The sequence below is a fragment of the Peromyscus californicus genome, unplaced genomic scaffold, assembly GCF_007827085.1.
Source record: "Peromyscus californicus insignis strain IS unplaced genomic scaffold, ASM782708v3 Scaffold_4__1_contigs__length_199733344, whole genome shotgun sequence".
Lineage (NCBI taxonomy): Eukaryota > Metazoa > Chordata > Mammalia > Rodentia > Cricetidae > Peromyscus > Peromyscus californicus.
Window position 1 is genome coordinate 110,328,866 of NW_026294562.1, and position 20,494 is coordinate 110,349,359.

Genomic DNA, 20,494 nt, shown 5'->3' on the forward strand with positions numbered 1-20,494 from the left:
AGTCTAAATGAAGAATCAAAATCCATTCTCCATAAAGGAAGTAAACTCCAAGTTCATACAGAAACAAGAGAGCCGTCTTACTTAACAAGTCCCATAGGGCTCCTGCCAAGACATGGTTCAAAGTAATCCCATGGGGTCTGTGAGATAGGTAATAGGTTCCTATTACAAATGGGACAGTCAAGATTGCAGCTGAGGGCTATGGTTGGAGCTCAGTTTGGAAACTTGTCTAGCATACACAAGATGCCAGGTTTCATTCCTAGCACCACTTAAGTGAGCCATGATGGTAGACTCCTAAAATTCTAGCTCTAGAGATGGTAAGAAGTTGAAGGTGGCCCTCAACTATAGACTAAACTCAAGGCCACCCTGGATTATTAGACTGCCTTTTAAGGCAAAAGCAAAAAGGTTTGCAATTGACACACGACCAAAAGCAAATGGGGTTGGCTTATATATCCTGGATCACAGTCCACTGAGGGAAGCCAATGCTTCAGCAACTCAAGCTGAGTGAGACCCTGGAGGCAGGAGCTGATGCAGAAGCCACGGAAGTGTGCGGCTTACTGGTTTGTTCAGCCTGCTTTCTTATAGAACCAAGGAACAGCAGCTCAGGGATGTTCTCATCCACAGTGGACTGGGCCCTCCTTTATCAATCACTAACCAAAAAAATGCCATATAGGCTTTCCTGCCTATAACCTGGGCTTGTGGACATATTTTATCAACTTGGGTCCTCTCCTCTCAGGAAACTCTAGCCTGTGTCAAGGTGACATAAAACTAGCCAGCACAGTAAGCTACCAATTTTGCCGTAGAATGCTTTACTTGGGAAAGTCAATATATAACATAAAATAAGTAAGTTTTATTATTGTAAATGTTAGCAGTGCTCCGGCAGGGCCCACTTCAACTTCACTGCACTACAGCCTTAACAAGTGGGGTCTTCAATCAAAGATATAACTGGATAAAGCAGTGGCTTATATGGTTGTTTGTAAACCTCTTTGGCCTTCAAGTTTCCTTGAAAGTTTCTCTTTTGTAGAATGAGGGCAATAATTACATCTAAGGCACAACACTGTTGTGAGGTTTGAAGGTGGTCAACGGTGGGGCCCTAGCACATAAATTCCTGGGTCTTCCATTGTTGTGGCCCAAGCTGCTACCTGCATTTTGCCATTATTTCCTCTTTCCTCTGGCCTCTCAACTCAATACTTTCTATTTCAGCCTGTTAAATGGTTCCAGGTACCTGGCATATCATAACACCTTTCCTAGACGTATGTGTGTATGTGTGTGTGTGTGTGTGTGTGTGCGCGCACATGCAAAAATGACTAGCATTGAAAAAACTCTTCTACCTATATGATGATATAGTATTCCTGTCTCACCATAATTAATCATATAGGAATACCCTCCCTAAATAAAATTCCATCAAAGCAAAGTGTCCTGGGTGATTTTGTTTTTCTGCACCTGCCACTGATGGAACTATCAGGCTTTGTCTCCTGGAATAGAAAGACCAAATTTGCCAAGACTGACCTTATTACAGGTCTTGTCACTAACAAATGGTAGTCTGTGTATATAGGTCTAATTCTGTTATTAACGAGGCCCTATTTAAAATGGAGTCAGAGAGTTTGGAGGACAAATGAAGCAGACTAAAAGCCTGGCAATGTCATATCTTTACTGAACTCCAGCACCATCGGGCAATGCTTGTGTCTTGAAGATACATATGGACATTAAGCACTTGTCCCCAGTTGGTAATTGACTGCCACCAGCTTGTTCAAATACTTTGGCTACTGCTGTGGGATGGTCTGTATGTCAAATGTGTTGCTGATTGGTCAATAAATAAAACACTGATTGGCCAGTGGCCAGGCAGGAAGTATAGGCGGGACAAGGAGGAGAATAAAGTTGGGAAGTGGAAGGCTGAGTCAGAGAGACACTGCCAGCCGCCACGATGAGAAACAGCATGTGAAGATGCCTGTAAGCCACGAGCCACGTGGCAAGGTATAGATTTATAGAAATGGATTAATTTAAGCTGTAAGAACAGTTAACAAGAAGCCTGCCACGGCCATACAGTTTGTAACCAATGTAAGTCTCTGTGTTTACTTGGTCGGGTCTGAGCGGCTGTGGGACTGGCAGGTGAGAGAGATTTGCCCTGACTGTGGGCCAGGCAGGAAAACTCTAGCTACAGGCTACATTTGCATAGGAAAGTTAGATGTGGAGTTCATTAACAAATATTTATTAAGGAATCTTTTTATACCAAGCATTGTCATTAAAAGCTCAATAAAGCCAGGTGGTGGTGGTGCATGCCTTTGATGCTAGCACTTAGGAGGCTAGCCTGGTATATAGAGTGAGTTCCAGAATAGCCAGGGCCATACAGAGAATCCCTGTCTCAAAAAACAAAACAAATAAACCACACCACAATAAAATGACAATAACTGGGATTTGTAGGCTGCTATTGAATGATATGTCCATTTTGACACTCTCTCAACCCTTCCTCCAAATCTGTTAAAATAGGATTATAATTATAAGGCATCTGACTTATTAATTATTGGGAAATGGTCCTTACAATAAAGATCTACACAGTTCATAAACTACCAACAGATCTAGACTACAAAGGTTTGAGAGAAGGAGTCTGTGGCTCTCATTTACCTCTGCATCCTTAACATCTATTGCCAATTGGAAACACTGTGGGCAAATGCAAACAATATGTTTAATGAATAAAAAAAATCAAGACATGAATAACTCAACGTGTAATGATCAATATTGCCAACTTGACAGGATCCAAAATCACCTAGAAGACATGTCTCTGGGCAAGCCTGAAAGGGATCATCATTAGGTTAGCTTCTGGTCATGCTTGTAAGGGATTGTCTAGATTGAGTTAACTGAGTGTAAACAGCATCATTCCATAGGATAGAGTTCCAGACTTCATTAAAAAACAACAACAAACAAACAAACAAAAACAAAACAGAAGGCAAGATGAGTAGGAACACTCATTACTCTGTTTCCAGACTATGGATGTGGTGTGACCAGCTATACTAAGTTCTTATAGCAGTAATGAGCCATACTTTAAAATTGTGGGTCAAAATAAACCCTTTCTCCTTGAAGTTACCTTTGTCAGGGTACTTTACCACAGCAATACGACAATTCCCTTATACAGAAGGTATGGAAACAACAGGACAGGGGGCCACCTTCAGTCCATTGGTCAGATAATTCACAGACCATAAGGCAAAATTTGCCTTATTAAAAAAAAGGACAAGAAAATTTCAAGACAAGGAAGAATAATTATAAAGGAAACAGTCTTTCAGGTTCAAATCAGAATTAAAGAGGGAGCTGGGAGACATTATGAAAGCAGAGGGGCAGTAGGAGAAATTGTGAATGTGCCATTGATGATATTGGTGAGAACGTGGGCTGCCAGCTGTACAGGCAGTGACTGTAATTTGTGGCTCCTGCTAACTTCTTTTCAGGCTTTTCCAGGTTGAGTCTCCCTGGGAAGTTGACAAAGCTGGGCATTCTGGAGCCATAGAGCCATGGCCTACTTTTCAGGCAATCTGGTGCAGAGGACAGAAAGGTGAAAAGGTCACTAGGAAGCCTCGTCCTTCCTTCTCTGCTGGAAGAAAGTAATGGCACAAAGAGAGGGAGAGCTCACCCCACTGCTAAGAAAATAATGCCTGTTCACAACCAGTTCTACAGTATCTGTCCTGCTGGGACAGGTAGCCTTTGTAATAAATGAGGATTATCGATCAAGATTTATCAACGTCTTTCCATGTGCCACACATTGAAATACAGTCTTTTATTAAATCATCATAATCACTTCATCATATCCCATTCCTATTTTTTTCATAGATACAGAAACAAAGCCAAGGGAGATGGCTTTGACTTCTCTAAGATCACAGCACTAGCAAGTGGAAGATCATATTACTAAAGTATCAGTGTCTGGCAGAATCCAACAACTGTGTCCCTAAATACTACTCTATAGCACCTCACAAATAGGACCTAATATCTGTGCCCATGTCTAGTCTGGCTCGGGAATCTGAAGGGAATCATTTGGCATAATTTCTTTATTTATCTCTAAAAGGGGGTCATACCTGACTAGTGGGCTGAGATAATTTTATAGAATGAATGCAAAAACAAAGAATGGTATTTGATGAAAGGAAGCTCATGACAGATATTTCCCTCTATTTCTACCTCTTCCTTCATGCAAGGATAACCCACTTCAAACTGGCTACACCACCAAGCATTTGGGATCCCTCAGACACTGTATTGTTAATGCAGTGAAAATGTGCTTTCCTGCTTGACTGGGTACCATGTTGTTGACCTGGAACTTTTGTGTGTATCTGGAAGCTATAAATCATGATCCACTGAGGAGTTATTAAATCAAGTCAGTCAGTTGTGACCATCACTCAACACAGAAAGAATCACACAGAATGGAAAATAATGAAGGACACTATAAACCAAAGAGTACTATATAATGACAAAGTCCTTTTATCTTTATGCATGTTTCTATTTACAGGGCCATGAGAAAGAATGAACGCCCTTCGTTCTTAGGGTCAAAATACTTACAAGTTTTTGAAATAGCAATGCAAACACTGTGCATTAGGAAGTAGCCAAAATTCCAGAGGTTTCTCTGCCTATCTGCAGCCTTCAGATATCCCAGTACACTTAATAGCTTCCCCTCGCTCCCACTAGATGGTGAGTTTCCTACTGGCAGGAAACATGATTTTCTGCTGAGTCCTTCATGCCAGTTGCAGGTTTAGGAACAGAACACATACTCAAGAGATGCTTTTGTAACTACGTGAGTGGAGTGCAGCCCTCAGAGCTTCCATTCTTAAACCTAAATTCATAACCAAGAGATTACTTGTGGGAAGTCTCACTATCCTTTATTAACAAATGAACATAGGCCAAAATTTCTTTAAGGTGACCTTTCCATCCTAAGCGATGGATGAAGTATCTGCTTTTCTCTCCGACCTCCTGTTTTCTCACGGTGATTGGGGTACTTTTATGCCTTTAACCAGAAGGCAAGCTTGTTCTTCAGACATCTGGGCCTCTATGGGAATTTAAAACCCTCTGTCTCTGACCTTAGTCCTCTAAGCAGCAGGAAAAGCCACGTTCTTTGTAAATCAGCTTTGTACTGACTGATGGGCAGGAGAGGAGAACATGTATGAGCAGTTGAATTCATACCCACTCCACCTAGGCACCTGCTTGTTTCTTTTGCCCAAATGGAAATCCTTGATGCTGTGTAACAAATCCCACATTACAGCAGCTCTGGAGATTAAGTGCATCTACTTGAAAACTGATAAAGCACTTGTCCTACACTCTGAAATTACTGTATTCATATCATTAATGCTTCAACTTACTTCCTTTTGTGATACTAGGGTTGGAACCCAGGCTCTCTTACAGGCTACATAAGAACTATACTGTTGAACTACATCCCCAGCCAACTTTATTTGTTGTTAAGATTCTGCAACTATAGGTTTTCACAATGCAGGAAATATAAAAGACAAATGCATAGGAATCATTACTGTTCAACATGTACAGCATTACGAGTATAAACCAACTTCATTTGCACAATGCTCCCATATCACTTCCAGTACCTCACACACAAGATTAAAAGAAGTAAAATGATTCCAGCTACCTGGAAAATAGAAAAAGTGGAGGTAGTTTAAAGCTCTGCTTGTCTTAGGCAGTGCTGGTTCCTTTCCCTCATTCAGGAGTTCAGGGACACAAAGGGCTACCACTTAGGAGGATCGTGTCTGCCAGAGGGATAAGGTCAGCAACAGATTCACAGGCTCGTGAGAAGATACATCAACTCCAACATGGCCAGAGCCAAAACTAGTTCTCTCTCTCTCTCTCTCTCTCTCTCTCTCTCTCTCTCCCCCCCCCCCCCGGGGTGGGGGGAGAAATTCAAAGGCAGAGTACAAGTTCTGTGAACTAGGCAAATACTGAAATCATTTATCCTAGGTCAAAATTTTGTAAACTTTCTGATTAAGTTTTTGACTTCGTTCAAATGTATGGATAGTATCAGTGAAAGAAATACATATCTTGTATGACTCCAAAGTGGTGTGCTTGAGTTGTACTTCTTAGCTAACTAATTCACTCATCTAAGCATCTAGCCCAGTACTGACAGGAATGGACTGGCAACCACAGCTAAAATACATTCAACAGCTGGAACCCATGAACGAAGATTGAGGAAGGTGGAATAAAGGGGAGAGATGGAGGACTAGTGGAGAAGTTGATTGTCATAGCAGCTGGAGATCCCAGGCCAGTGTTTGTTCTTCTCGGTCCTCACAGCAGATCTGGTGAGAGCTACGTTTCCTTCTAGAGTACATAGGGGTGAGCAAGACGAGAAAAATAATACTTCAAGACGATATTTCCAGATGAGAGAGACAGGCTCATCACCTTATATAGTTGAGAATCCCTGCTACTCATTTATTTTGAGAGAGTGAGTAGTTGATGTTCTAAAATAATCATAGACAAATTTGGTACAGTTCCTGTTTGCATGCTCCAGATACGGCAAGTGTCCCTAGGGACCATTTTTGGGGAGGACTGTTTGAGCTTTGCTAGTCCATTTCACATCTTTACGTCCTTTGTTGGTCTATTTTACCATGTTGTACAAGAACAAGGCCTGGGGCTCTTAGGAGTTTTTGTCCTAGGCTCTTGTCTGTGTGTGGCCTTTATTTCTTCTACCACTCTGTCTCAGAATCATGTAGATGCTGAGGTCAGCTCTCTAGGTACTGCATAATGGAGTTTGGGGAGACTAAATACCACATTTCAATACTAGAGAGATTTCCTCTAGGGATTTTCATATGGAAAGTCAAGTGTGTTTGAGTCTCATTTAAAAGTTACCTCCTTTAAAACCTTTTTATTAGTGTAAGTTTCCAATTTTCTTGCATGTTATAATTTTTTTTTATCATTTCTCAGCATGAAGAAGATTCTAATCAATAATACTTTCAAATACGTCTTTTGAGTTTGTATTATAACCCTTCATTTAATTTCCACAACTTAAAAACTTTTAACCCATATGTTTTCATCAATTTTTTTTCTACTGCAGTAATGATATTTTCATGTAGTTCATGACAACAATATTGATGATTTTTTCCTTGCACTTTGAGTTTATAAAGCAATTTAGTTGACTGATTTGTCTGGGTACCGTTAGCCCAACTATTTTTTTTCTATTTGCTATCACAAAGGATGACATTTCAAGATTTTTCAAAATAATTTTTATCAGGAAAACCAGTAATACAACACAAGTATGGAGAAGAAAAATAAGACACAAATTGGCCGGGTGGTGGCACATGCCTTTAATCCCAGCACTCAGGAGGCAGAGGCAGGTGGATGTCTGTGAGTTTGCGGCCAACCTGGCCTACAGAGTGAGTTCCAGGAAAGGCGCAAAGCTACACAGAGAAACCCTGTCTCGACCCCCCCCCCCAAAAGGTGACACAAATTGGCTTAATTTACATCACATTTGCAATGTCACTATAAGATGCTTTCTAAGGTAGTTCTCCACATTTCCTGCCATGGACAACAAAGTACTTCAAAACAATCTAGAATACATTTGACTAATTATGGAAGATTAACAGTCTGCTAGATATCCATCCATCCATCCATCCATCCATCGTGTGTTTTTAAACCTCAAGAGGCCTGAGGCATGGAAACTCCCCTAAATAAACTGGGATTCTTTTTTTTTTTTTTTTTTTTTATAAACTGGGATTCTATGATGACCAGAGCACCCAACAAATAAGGCCCCTGAGAACCTGCCACCTTCTGAAATTGACCTTCTATTTTCTCCCTGCATGTGTAACACACAGGAAAGTGAACTTTACAGCCATTTGGAATTCAGACAAGTCTAACTCAAATGCATCATTTAGTAGATGTATCATGGGATTCTTGCTGGAAAAGAACGTGAAATTTTGGTGAGGAAGATGTGGCCTTAGTTGTCAGTCAACTCCTGGGCCAGAGCTGGTGGCGGACATCTGAAGAATGAAGGACTGATTCCTCCAAACAGGCATACATTCATTCTGACCACATTAGGGGTTACTTTCACTCACAGCTGTTAGTATCTGCACTATTTATTAAAAGCCCTGCATTGACAAAATGGCTCAGTGGATAAAATAGCTTCCAGTCTAGCCGAGAGACCAGAACCCACATGGTAGAAGGGCATGCACATACATACACACAAATAGATAGAATTTAGATGAAATCCAGGAGCTGGTACTAGTAAGTGGAGCGTGCTATACTTGAGTGTCTATCTGTCTCACTGAAGAGGTTTCCACGGGGATAAAATGCTGACAGGCATTTTGAATTTGCTCATTCTGTAACCAGGGTTGCAGTGGAACATGCAGTATCTCCAAGCTCGTCTTAAACATAACCTGGTCTCCTTGCCTCCATCTAAGTAGTGAGATTACAGATGTGAGTCACCGTGCTCAGCTCATTAATGGGTTTCAGTCAGGCAGGGAGCAATGAATTGCTATGGTCCTGGAAACAACTTGAGATTCTACTGAAGAAAGTATTTCCACCAAAACTTTCAGAAAAACAACCAATGTGCATTCCTTTTTGACAGAACAGCTGGTTTCTAATGAAGGCACGAAGCTGACACACTCAATACCCAGAGGGTCAGGAAGTCATAAGGAATGTTTTCTTCCAAGACTGCCTGCAAACAAATGTCCAGAGCTTCAATTTATGCATTCAAACTTTGTCATAAATGAAACCTATGTTACACTTTAATACTTTTTAAATATTATTAAGGGATAACTTGAGAACTGAGTATGGTGATGTATATCTATGTTTCCAGCACGAAGAAAGTGTTTGTCAACCTGAGCCACACAGATAGACCCCTCCCCCCACCCCACCCCTATTTTTTCAAGAGAAAAAATTTTAAGAGATAAAACTAGGGAAAAGTTTTAACCTGATGGTATTTCAAAAATTACTTCAAAATGGTTAAATGCAAGGCCTTTTGAGCAGACTTGGGCTAATTGGAACACAGGCATGCACTTGTGTCCCTAAGCTGGTAGCACAAGACAAGTACACCTGAGTCAGGAATGTTCCAATTCCTACCTGACATACAGGGAGCGTTTCTGATTGGTTCGAAGGGACCCGGACCCGGAGCTCATGCTGTGGTTCATCATCTGCTCTCGTAGGTCATGGATTTTGGCCTCAAATCGGGCGTAATCTGGGAATGGAGGAAAAGAATGGTAAGTTTGGTTCTGTACATTCTGAAAATTAGACATACTGTATAGACAAAGCCCCTGTTCTCCACTGTCATTTGTCTTCCAGGTACCAGGCAGGTGCTCACCTTCAGAAAAGCATGTCTGTTTACCAGTGTTTTTTCCTCACAGTTTCACAGGAGGAAAAGGAAAGCTCAGTTACTTCCGCAAAATTACCCAGAAAACATAAAGCCATGACACTCCCAACTTCTGAGAAGTTTCAGGTTCCACACAACCCTTAACTTAGTATCCCCTATATCTCAAAGCTATAGTACATCATCATAACTGGGATAAAATGGACACAATCTATATTAATCTTACCCAGATTTTCTTAGTCTCATTTCTATGTACGTGTGTGTGTGTGTGTGTGTGTGTGTGTGTGTGTGTGTGTGTGTGTGTATGTGTGTGTGTGTGTGTAGGAGTGGGGGGCTGATTGACTTTCTATGTAGCCTCCTGAGTGCTGGAATTAAAGATATGTGCCACCATTCCAGGCTTTCTTTAGCACATTTAAAAATAATTTGATTTTCAAATTAAATTATTCACAAATTTTCATGAAAAACAAGGAAAACTAAATTAATGTAATAAAAGTTGATTTACCTAGAGACTGTTTTAAACTTTTTTTTAAAAAGGATTCATTTTATTTTTATTTTTATTTGTGTGTGTGTGTGTGTGTGTGTGAGAGAGAGAGAGAGAGAGAGAGAGAGAGAGAGAGAGAGAGAGAGAGAGAGAGAGAGAGAGAGAGAGGATGTATAAGTATACACTTGGGTTTTCTGGCAATGCAACAAAATCTCTTAAGCACTGGGTCAGTCTTATATTTTAAATTCTTTAAATTAAAAAGTTCCACAAAGCTGATTTTCATTTCAGACCATTTAACATGTATTGATAATTGCAGGATGGCCTTCCCTAAAAGATTTGGCAACAGCTAACATAATACTTACTCAGTTCAGAATGTGAAATATAAAAGTTTGTACTCTAAAGACTAAAAATGCCCATAATAGTAGGTTAGTAATTTCCGATGTTGAAATACAGCCTGGAATTATCAAGATTTGGCAGACTTCCTGCTTAATAATTCAGCCTTAAATGGTTAAATAAGCCAAATATAGATTTAATCACATAGTTCATCTAAAATCTATTGACTTTACTCTGAAACACTGCATTTCATTCCAAGGGAAAACACTTATGAATATGTGTGTGATATTGTTTGCAGGTTTAAACCATCTTGAGCAAGCTGTATTTCCATGCTACCTAGAAAGGATAAACTAACATTTATAATGGACCATATGGTACCAAGTACGTATGGGGCGTTGAGGACATCTCTTTCCTAGGTCATAAAATGAAGTCTACAGATATCATAAAAAATATTTTCAACTATATAAACATAGAAGGGAAATGGAAAGGCCTTTGCTTTATTTCTCACAGATGTCCTTCCCCAAAGTTCATCAGGGGAAGGAGTTGTATACTGGGAATGTTTGTGGGTATGTTTGTGAGCACATGCTAAAATGTTTTTCTTCTTTTTAAATAGTATAACATGGATGGCTAGCTACTTTCTACCAAACCTATAAAAATGATTTTTCTTAATAACGTTCTATATTTATATTTATTTATTTAACAAGACCCATGTATTTAGGTGTTAGGCCTCTGAAGCTCTCCATGATAAATAAGTGTCTTATTGTATGTGTGCACATTATGGAATAAGTCAGTAGAACATCATAAGTAGAAAGACATGCTGGTCAATACTTTGTACAACAACCACATAGTCTCCACTAGTACTTTGTTTTTATTTTTTTATTTTTTTTTATTTTTTATTTTTTTGTTTTTTTCGAGACAGGGTTTCTCTGTAGTTTTGCGCCTTTCCTGGAACTCACTTTGTAGACCAGGCTGGCCTCGAACTCACAGAGATCCTCCTGCCTCTGCCTCCCGAGTGCTGGGATTAAAGGCGTGCGCCACCACCGCCCGGCTTGTTTTTATTTTAAAACTATGTCTCGTTACATAATTCAGGCTACTGTGGAGCTCACTGTGTATATGTAGCGCAATCTGCCTTGAACTTGTGTTCCTCCTGCCTCAGCCTTCTGAGTGCTAGGATTATAGGTACATGTTTCCACATTGTAAAGAAAAAACTCACTGATCTATTTTGGGACACAGAGTGGAAAATTCCAGCTTTCTCGGATCCATGTCATATGACTACTCTCTGAAGATGAAATACTCCATGCCTGGTCTCATCTCAGTCTCATGCAGACATAGGACTCTCTGCTGCACAGTCATGAGGACTGGAAGATGAGAGAGCAAAACTCTACCAAGTGTACTCCTCCATCACCTGGCCGTCAATACCTGATGCTGTCTGTCCAGTGAGCTATATTATTGCCTCTGTCTCACCATCTTGCAATTATTTGTGCAGTTGCCTGTTTCCATTAGGCTGAGCTCCTCAGGGAAGAGAAGATGTCTCATTGTAGGGATTCCCTAATTCATGATGCAGTCAGATAGTCCAGAGGGAGTTAATAAGAGGTGCATAACACCTTTTCTGAATGACTGATGAGTGAATGAGGAATGAGCTAAATCATTAGATAAATTTAGTTATCAAATAGCTGCAACTCAAAAAAATATCTGACAATTTCCAACATTATTTTGCAAGAAAAGGAAGGCAACACACATCTATCTCCTTTTCCAAAAGCAAATGCTCACGTTTCGAATAATTTTTGTCAAAGTACTTCCAAACCATTTTGCTGTCTTTATTACTCTCTGGGCAATGTCTGCCTCTTCAACTCAGTCATGCCAAGTGCTAGAAACAGTTCTGACCCTTAACCTACACACAATTAAGAATGCCAATGATTCTTTCCTAGGCTCTCATAAGGATTGTGCTACTACAGCATGTATTATGACGGGACACTTGCTGTATTAATAAAGTTCATTCGCTTTGCTGTATGGCTCATTAGATAAGCCCAATACCTTCTGTCATGTTCTTACATTGTTTGCCCTCCTTCACGTAGTAATGTACAGTGTTTAAGTTCACCATGGCTCGTAACTTATGCTGCCTTGGCCTTATCTAGCATCCATCCTGTTCTTGATTTAGCATTTTGACACTCAGCTCAATCTCAAATCTTGTATTCAAATGTACTTGTCTTTTACCTTTTGAAAGTGAAAACAGAGGTACACATAATTTAGTCAATTTGTGAACAGTAGGTTTACAGATACAAATGGGTGAGGTGGGGAAAGGTGCATATTTACAACTTCATAGCGATAAACCAAGCTTATGGTTAGAAATGCTTCAGAAATAAACATCTATGTAGACTGCGAGATGTCAATCTTTATGTCTTATCAAAGTATTGAAAATTCATTCAACTAGCTAAAACACAAACAACTAATATACCTACTCCTTATCAACCCAGTTTCTTTCTGAAGTGTGTCCCTCCTGCCTCTGCTCACCCGCTTTGGGGTAACTTTTGGCCAAATTGCTAGCACTCTTTCTTGATTTTGAGCCTCATGAGAACATTCAACTGAGATTTTTAAAACTTGCTAATCTTTACACCATGTAGCTTGGAGCAAGACAGAACCTGAATGAACTTGTGACATTACCAGGACATTAAGCATGACAATGCTAAGGTGGGGCACCACAGTAAGAGAGCAACACTTAATCCTGCATGGTCTTGCTTGCAAAAGGCAACTGGTAAATGCTGAAATTCTAAATTATTTCATACTTCTTGGGCTTTCTATAACTAGCAACAGAGTGTTGAAAACTAACTCCTAAGCAGAGTGTTCATAGTGGTGTCAAGAAATACTGGCTTTGGTGAACTCTTTGTCCTCTATGTATGAGAAAAATCTTTGTGGTTTCCCCCTCTATATTCAAAGATATCTAAACCCAACTGTACATGGATGTACAGAGGGAGGAAGGGGATCAGATGGAGAGGGGGGCACAAGAAAAAGCCATAAACAAAGAACAATGATAGCCGTGAGTGGACGTGCCATAATGAAACCCATTATTTTCTATGCCAACTTAAAAAGTATTAAATGAGCAAACCTATGGAGTTCGAAATGAAGTGGATAAAGCCAATAGCAGAGGCAGCAGCAATCAATGGTGCTCACCAGGGCAGAAGAACAACTGTTCCTAGAGCAGATACAGAGGGGCTGTGAGGATTTCAGGTTCAAATCGAGCCTTTCCCAGAATGCTGCTACAGTCAAATGAACCAGTATTGACTGAACCGAAGTAATGCACTGCCATTTACCAAACTCAGTCTTTTTTTTTTTTTTTTTTTTTTTGGTTTTTTTTTGAGACAGGGTTTCTCTGTGTAGCTTTGCGCCTTTCCTGGAACTCACTTGGTAGCCCAGGCTGGCCTCGAACTCACAGAGATCTGCCTGGCTCTGCCTCCCAAGTGCTGGGATTAAAGGCGTGCGCCACCACCGCCCGGCTCAAACTCAGTCTTTATAGAAAATGTGTCCTATAGAAAATGTGCTTAGTGTATATGACATATTAAAAATTCACTAAGCATTCAAGAAATTAATGAATCTGATTGTTTCTAACTGTAATCACTCATCTGGGGATTTTTGTTTTCAATTTTGACATGATGGTTGATAATATCAGAAAGCTTAAGATTTGGAATTTGTATACAACATCAACATTTTAGCCCTGACATATACCAGCTAAATATCAATAGGAAAGTTACTAACCTTTCTTGGCTCAATTTTTTTTTTTTTTTGTAAGAGAAATGGTAGTAAGGATGGTCCCTATCTCAAGGTATGTTGGGAATATCAGCAGAGAGCTCATGGATCAGATGATTGGGTTTTGGTAATGACTGTCATTCTTTGTTTTTATGTGTAACTTACAACCTATTCTTGTTCATTGTTTGCAAACATCATAATCTGTTTGAGAATGGAAACTTGTATCCATTTTCTAAAACCCCTTGATTTAGCATCTCTCTCTCCCTATTATGAAGTGTATCTACTAGGCCAAACAGGAACAAGCCAAAAGTGGCCTTGGTTTGGGATGCTTGGTCCCTTCTTGATGAACATTATATGACCCACCAGATCCTCCTATAAATCCGTAGTTATTTGGAGCCCAGAATGATGACGTCCAATTCCAACACTGCTGCCGGTTTCTGTAGGATTAGTGGCCTCATCTGCCAGGATCATCTCAACACTGATGGACACTCAGGTGGAGTGATAAGAAGGTGTGAACACCACACAGTACACAGTGAGAGGGGGCTCTGCCATGCTCCAATTTCCTTTACAATTTGTCCAGGGTGAACCACAAAACCCAGAGTTCAAAGGAGGCATAGCCTGCTTGATCTCCCATCGTTTAATGCTGCCCAGATGCTTGCATCTCTGACTCAGATGCTATGCTTCCATTCTGAGAAAAGGAAACAACTTTGGAATGAGCATCTCCCAAGTGAGCTGTGTGTATGGAGCGTGGAGAACATCCCTTCACAAGCCCGACTTCATGTAGCTCTCTTACGACTGTCAGTTACTAAAGGAAGCAGCGAGCAGATCAGAGTGGAAGTACAAGTTAGGAGGCCAGCTTTCAGGATTCATCAGGCCGTTTACTAATAACAACAAGGCCTGGGGAAATTACTAAGACTCAGCTTATTCACCTGTACATTTTGAGATTTACTTTTCAAACTGGTTTAGAGAATCAAATGGATGTGAAACAGCTTGAATGTTTTTGTTTTCCCCCGTGGTGGTCCTGTCAGGACAAATGTATGTGCAGTCCTTAGTGGTACTGAGCTCGACAGTAGCATCCTTTCCCTGTTTATGAGTATGGACACAGCTCAGAGAGCAACTGATAAAGCCATTGAGCTGTGTGCAGGGTTCTGCACATCCAAGCAACAGAGGCTGCTTTCCTGCTGAGTTATCCATTCCAGCACTACGCAGAATCTACTTTGAAGAGCACCCCTGTGATGTGCCTAAGGGGTTTGACATAGAGATCTATGAGAATCTCTTTGGTAGGAGATAAGCTAAAAGATTCGAACTTTAATGCATGCCCCTCCTGGTGGGGCTACGATAAATGTCAGTGGTGTGCAGTCGACTGGGGTCACGTTATTATTTTCTTAGACATGCCTGCCATTGTCACCAGGACCCAGGAATGATGCATGGGAAGGATGTAGCACTAACAGTTTTTATCGTGTCTAAGCACAGTCCCTGATCACTGCTCCACAAGTGTGGCATTGTGAACAACTATAACTGCTCTCATTTGTGGTTGGGGGACATCTTTTTTTCTTTAATTACTCAATGTTTCTTCAGCATCAGCTACAGGCTGTGTAAACTGCTAGGGCACCAAAGCCACTGGATGAGTCCTCACTTTAAGGCTGCTTCTCATTTTTATTTTTCTGTGAATTGCAAAAGAGCACCTGCCATTTAAGCTTGCACTCCCTGCAAGGAGTACTGAGTGCTTTCTGGGTGGTTAACTTCTTATGGATAAGCTCTCCTTTGCCTGGAATAAGCTTACACAGTCAGGTCCAAGCTCCTGGAGACAAACTAGGGCAAGTGACATCTCTATGAAAAGCTGCTGGTTATTTACAGTGTGGAAAGAAAAACTAGGATTTCAAAGCTGTACTCTGGAGGCAGAATTTCTGGAGCTCTGGCTTTTAGAGGGCAGGAAAATCTCCCATCTGCTTAGAGACACTTTTTTTTTTTCACATTTTTTGAAAGGAGGAAATCACGGTTGCCCCTACACACTGCCCTTCTGACTATCTGACATGCTGCACTTTGTTTTCATTATTTTAAGCAGTATTGATTTTTAAAAGCACCATCTATCATTGTTTTAAGTAAGCAAACAGACTCATTCTGATATCAGAGACTGAAATGGACTTTTGCACAGACATGAATGTGAGTCTTTAAATCAATATATGATAATGAATGATTAAGAGTAGAAAAATCTAAATATATTACTGTGTGCTCTTTCTGTCTCTCCCTCCCTCTCTCTCTCTCTTCCTCCCCACTACACTCTTAAATAGCTATATGCAAGGGAGTCAGCCATGGAACACTGGTTGTACTTCACATTCGAGAAATAATGCACTGCCAAAATACTTTCACATGATATAAAATTCATTATTTACTTGGACCTCAGAACATTTCCAACAGCCTCCATTTTACCACCTTCTATTTCCTGAGCTGTCCTGGGACTTTGGAGCCAGACAGGCACAGAAGGGACCAGCCATATTCTATGAGGCTGGAAGAGATGCTTCATTCCAGATACTTTACAAGTAGCAATGCCTGGAGGGGTGCTGTGTCAATGAACTACTTTAGGATGATGGCTTCCTTCTTAGCTATACACTTGAATTTCTACCTGCTGTCAAGAGAGTTGACCTATGGCCACAGGCAGGGCTTTGAGCGTGGATCTTCCCAGGCTGGATTTTCTGCATAACAATTGTGCTAGCCTCTTACTTCAAACCTCAACTTAGCTTACCCTTCAGGCTGCCAACCTGATTCTGAGCCAAAAAGGAGATATGGAATTTTCCACTGCCCCCCTTGTGTGCGTGTGTGTGTGTGTGTGTGTGTGTGTGTGTGTGTGTGTGTGTGTGTGTGAGATACAGGGATAGGAGAAGTGATAGAAACAAAAAAAGACACAGATACAAAGAGGTTACAAACCAAGTTGGTCAGAGTTCAGTTTTGTTCAGAAATTCCTGTCAATTAGAGGATGCATATATCTCTTGTAAGTATCTAGTACTAAGCAATTTAGTCATGGATTTTATGAGGACAAGAATGACGTCCTTTCTTCCTCTGTCCCTAACAATGAACACAAAGTGTAGCACCTAGTTATGAATTTGAAAACACTAACATGTTTATTGAATTTGATAAGCAGAATGAAAACTTTTGGAAAAGAAAACCGATCTCCTACCTTGCCTACTACTGAATGGATCAGCCTTTTAGAATAACTTTCAATAACACACTGAACTAAGGCTGTATCTCCTAACACTGCTCTTACCACCATCTGTCATTTTCAAGCAGAACTAGGTTCATTTATTTTGACTGGAACAATTTTCTCAGGGAAGCTGGAGAACTTTAAAGAGGTTTTAGGCAACTATACAGGAATTCTTTAATATGTGAAATGAAGTAGGTTTTCTAGGCAAACAACAGTCTGAATCCCCAACCAATTTCCTACAATATTGGTGTTAACTCTGAAGTAAGATCCATCAGATTTCATCTTTACTAAATACAAGTTCTGTTTAACTGAGCCACAAAGCAGATAGATTACTAGGCTTCTTAGAAAAATGAATCTGCACAGAAACTTCCTGGAATTAGCAAACTCTACTTGTTCCAGTAACTGGGAATGCTGTTAGGCATAAATTCTTATTGCTAAAGCAGGCTGTATAATAAATCAACTGACTTGAATTTGAATCTTAAATTTACTACTGAGTCACGGTGTGGATTTTGCCACTTAGAGAAAACTTGGTTTTCTTGTCTGTATAATGGGAAGGCAGCACCTGCCAAAACAGGTTGTCTGGAAAGTAATGTGATCATATTCATGTCTGGCGTAGTGCAGTCTTGGGGGCAGAATATGTTCCTGATAAATGGAAAAGAAATCAAACGGGTGGCACTAGGAAGGTCACCCAAAGCTTTGTGGTCCTTCTCTATAACAGGGAGACAGGTACTCTTCTGCTCACATTAAAAGTGAATGTAAGAGTCAAAAACAGAAATACAGAATGTTTGATAAACGGAACAACTCATACAAAGATAGTCTTTTTCCTAAAACTCCTAACCTACCTACTAGCTAGAATATTTCCTCCTCAATATCAAAAATTTCTACCCCAAAGGGGAAAGTTTGATTTCAGTCTTCACTGTAGAAGTATGAGAGGAAAATGAATGTCTCAGAAAGTATTAAGGCTCAGCTGCCTATGGTGATTCTCTCCAAAGATTTTGTTGGTAGGGTGAGTGAAGGCTCAGAGAAGGGAGGCAGGGGCTGTAGTTTGGTGGTGAGCTCACAGCCCATGATGCCTCAGGAGACAGTGGGAGCTGTGGTTTTTTATTTGAGGAACAGTGCTCAGGCTTTCCTTGGCATATGCCTATATTAAGTCTTTGATGGTGTTTGTCCTTGTTCCTTTGTATAAAAATCATGGTGCCCAGAGCTGGAATAATCATGCTTCACCATCCTGCATCCTACAATAGGAATCAGTTAGACCGTGACCAGTGAAATGGGTAATATTCTTGCCTAATTATAGATCAGATAGAAAAAAGAGATAAAGTAGTTCTGGATTTGGAAGTAAGGCAAGGTAAATCAGTCCCCTTGAATATAACTTGAGTGACACAAATATCTGTCTTTGTTTCTATGAAATTCCTATCAGAGTATCCATATATAGTGTCTTGAGACTTATGCCCACATATTACCTGGAAGGGAAAGAAAGCTACCATCCCTAGATAAAGAGATGAAGAGAACATGAAGAGAAAATGGAAGTGCAGAGAGGCTAGCCAATGTATCCAAGGTCACACAACAAGTTCCCAGCATCATCCATTGATTTTACACTTTCTTCTACAAATGACTGCTCCTGTCTGGACAGGTCCACAGCTGTCTCAGTGTGTCTTAGACACTCCAAGTAACCATTTAATAGTCAACTTCTTATTATCTATTGATTTATATCTACAGAGAATTCTATGTATGGATTGATAAGATAAAACCTTGATAGGTTTTCTCAATATACTCCTCAAAATGAAAACTTCAAATGCCATTAGGGTGATTTTGTGCTTACAGCTTGCAGTCAGTTGGAACTTGAAACCATGTTTCATGGAGGCTCTCATTGGTAAAAGGGTGTTGCTGGGACTGATTGGCAGGTTCAGGCTATAGCAATGTCCATCTGGCATGGACAAAAAGTTTCCAGGGTTGTGAGGAGACAAGAGATTGTCAGGAGGGGAAACAACTGACCCCTGTCCCTACAACTCCCAGAACCTTGGGACAGTGTGGCACAGGAATTCCCAACAGTGACAATACAGGGCAGCATGTGGCAGCAGAGATAACAAGCCCCAGCATGAGACCTCATCAGAAACCTAAACTTATGAGTTTTATGTTCATAATACACTGTCTATATTTTCTTTCTTAAAGCATTCCTGACTGAGTGCTCTCAGCTACATCACCTGAGCCCTGTTTTTCTGCATAGTTATAGTAACACCTAGCATTAGTATTGGTATCCAATTAAGGAATACGTATGGAAGTACTATACTGCAATGTATGTAATTCATTAAGAATACATTTCCTGAGTATCAGTTGTGATAACTCATGGTGTACTAATGACAAGAGGACTGACATACTAAAGACTCTCCAATTCTATCCTCTACTGTAGAAACTGTACACATGACCATCCTAGAACTAGGTCTAGATCATAGTTTTCAATTCTGTACTGTTTTCAATTCTGTGCATGTGTGTATATATGTGTGTGCATGTTCACATATGTGTAGATGTACATGCACATAGATATAGAAGCCAGATGTCAACCTCAAGTATCATCCTTCAGGCACTATCCATCATGCTTTTTGAGACAGGTACCTTCATTGGTCTGAGACATGCTAAGGAGGCTATGTTTGATGGCCACTGAGCCCCAGGGATCCAGCTATCTCTGCCTCCTCAGTGCTGGGATAGTAAGTATGTGCCACAATGTGAATTCAGAAGGATTAGACTCAGGTCCTCGTTCTTTCATGGCAAGCATTTTACTGACTTGGCCATCTTCCCAGCCCTATCTAGAATTCTTAACCATAGCACAGCCAGAAGACCCCTAACTCCCTCCCTCCCTAATCTCTTTATTGTTTCCCATCCATGTCATCCTCTCACAGACCAGTCTTGACGATTTTCCTAATTCACTCCTGTATTGGTTCCTTTTCTATTGCTGTGATAAAACACCATGACCAAGGCCACTTGCAGAAGAAAGCATTTATTTGGGGCTTGCTGCTTCAGAGGGTTAGAGTCCATGATGACAAAGTGAAGGGACAGTTGAGAGTTCACATCTTGATCCACAAACAGGAAGCAGAGAAAAAACTGGGAATCACAAGAGTCTTTCCAGCCTGAGTGACATACCTCCAACAAGGCCACAATGCCTAATCCTTCTCAAACAGTTCTACCAACTGGGAAGCAAGTATTCAAACATATGATCCTATGGAGACCATTTTCATTTAAACCATCAAAAGCTACTATCTTTAAAACATCAATGTTTTGACATTTACTTAAGATAACTTTGTCTACAAGTTTGTATAAATAGTTCCCCATCTCTGCCAACTTGTCCTCAAAAGCCCTTCCTCAGATACTTCATCAAGGTAAGGTGATCTCTCCTTCCAACACAATGGATGCTTTTCCTTCACAGTGCTCAGCAAATGTACATCAGCTATCAATAAGGACTCACTTAATATCTGCAAGG

General features: G+C 40.4%; 1 protein-coding gene across 32 annotated transcripts in view; it reads right to left on the reverse strand.

Moving 5' to 3' along the window:
- Dlg2 (discs large MAGUK scaffold protein 2) overlaps window positions 1-20,494 on the reverse strand; it is a 1,877,153-nt gene that overhangs the window by 135,430 nt on the left and 1,721,229 nt on the right. For all 32 annotated transcript variants that reach the window (XM_052714317.1, XM_052714325.1, XM_052714324.1 and 29 more), the window contains one exon: window positions 9,022-9,136. In XM_052714317.1, the coding sequence (XP_052570277.1) occupies window positions 9,022-9,136 (115 nt within the window). The remainder of the gene's footprint in view (window positions 1-9,021; window positions 9,137-20,494) is intronic.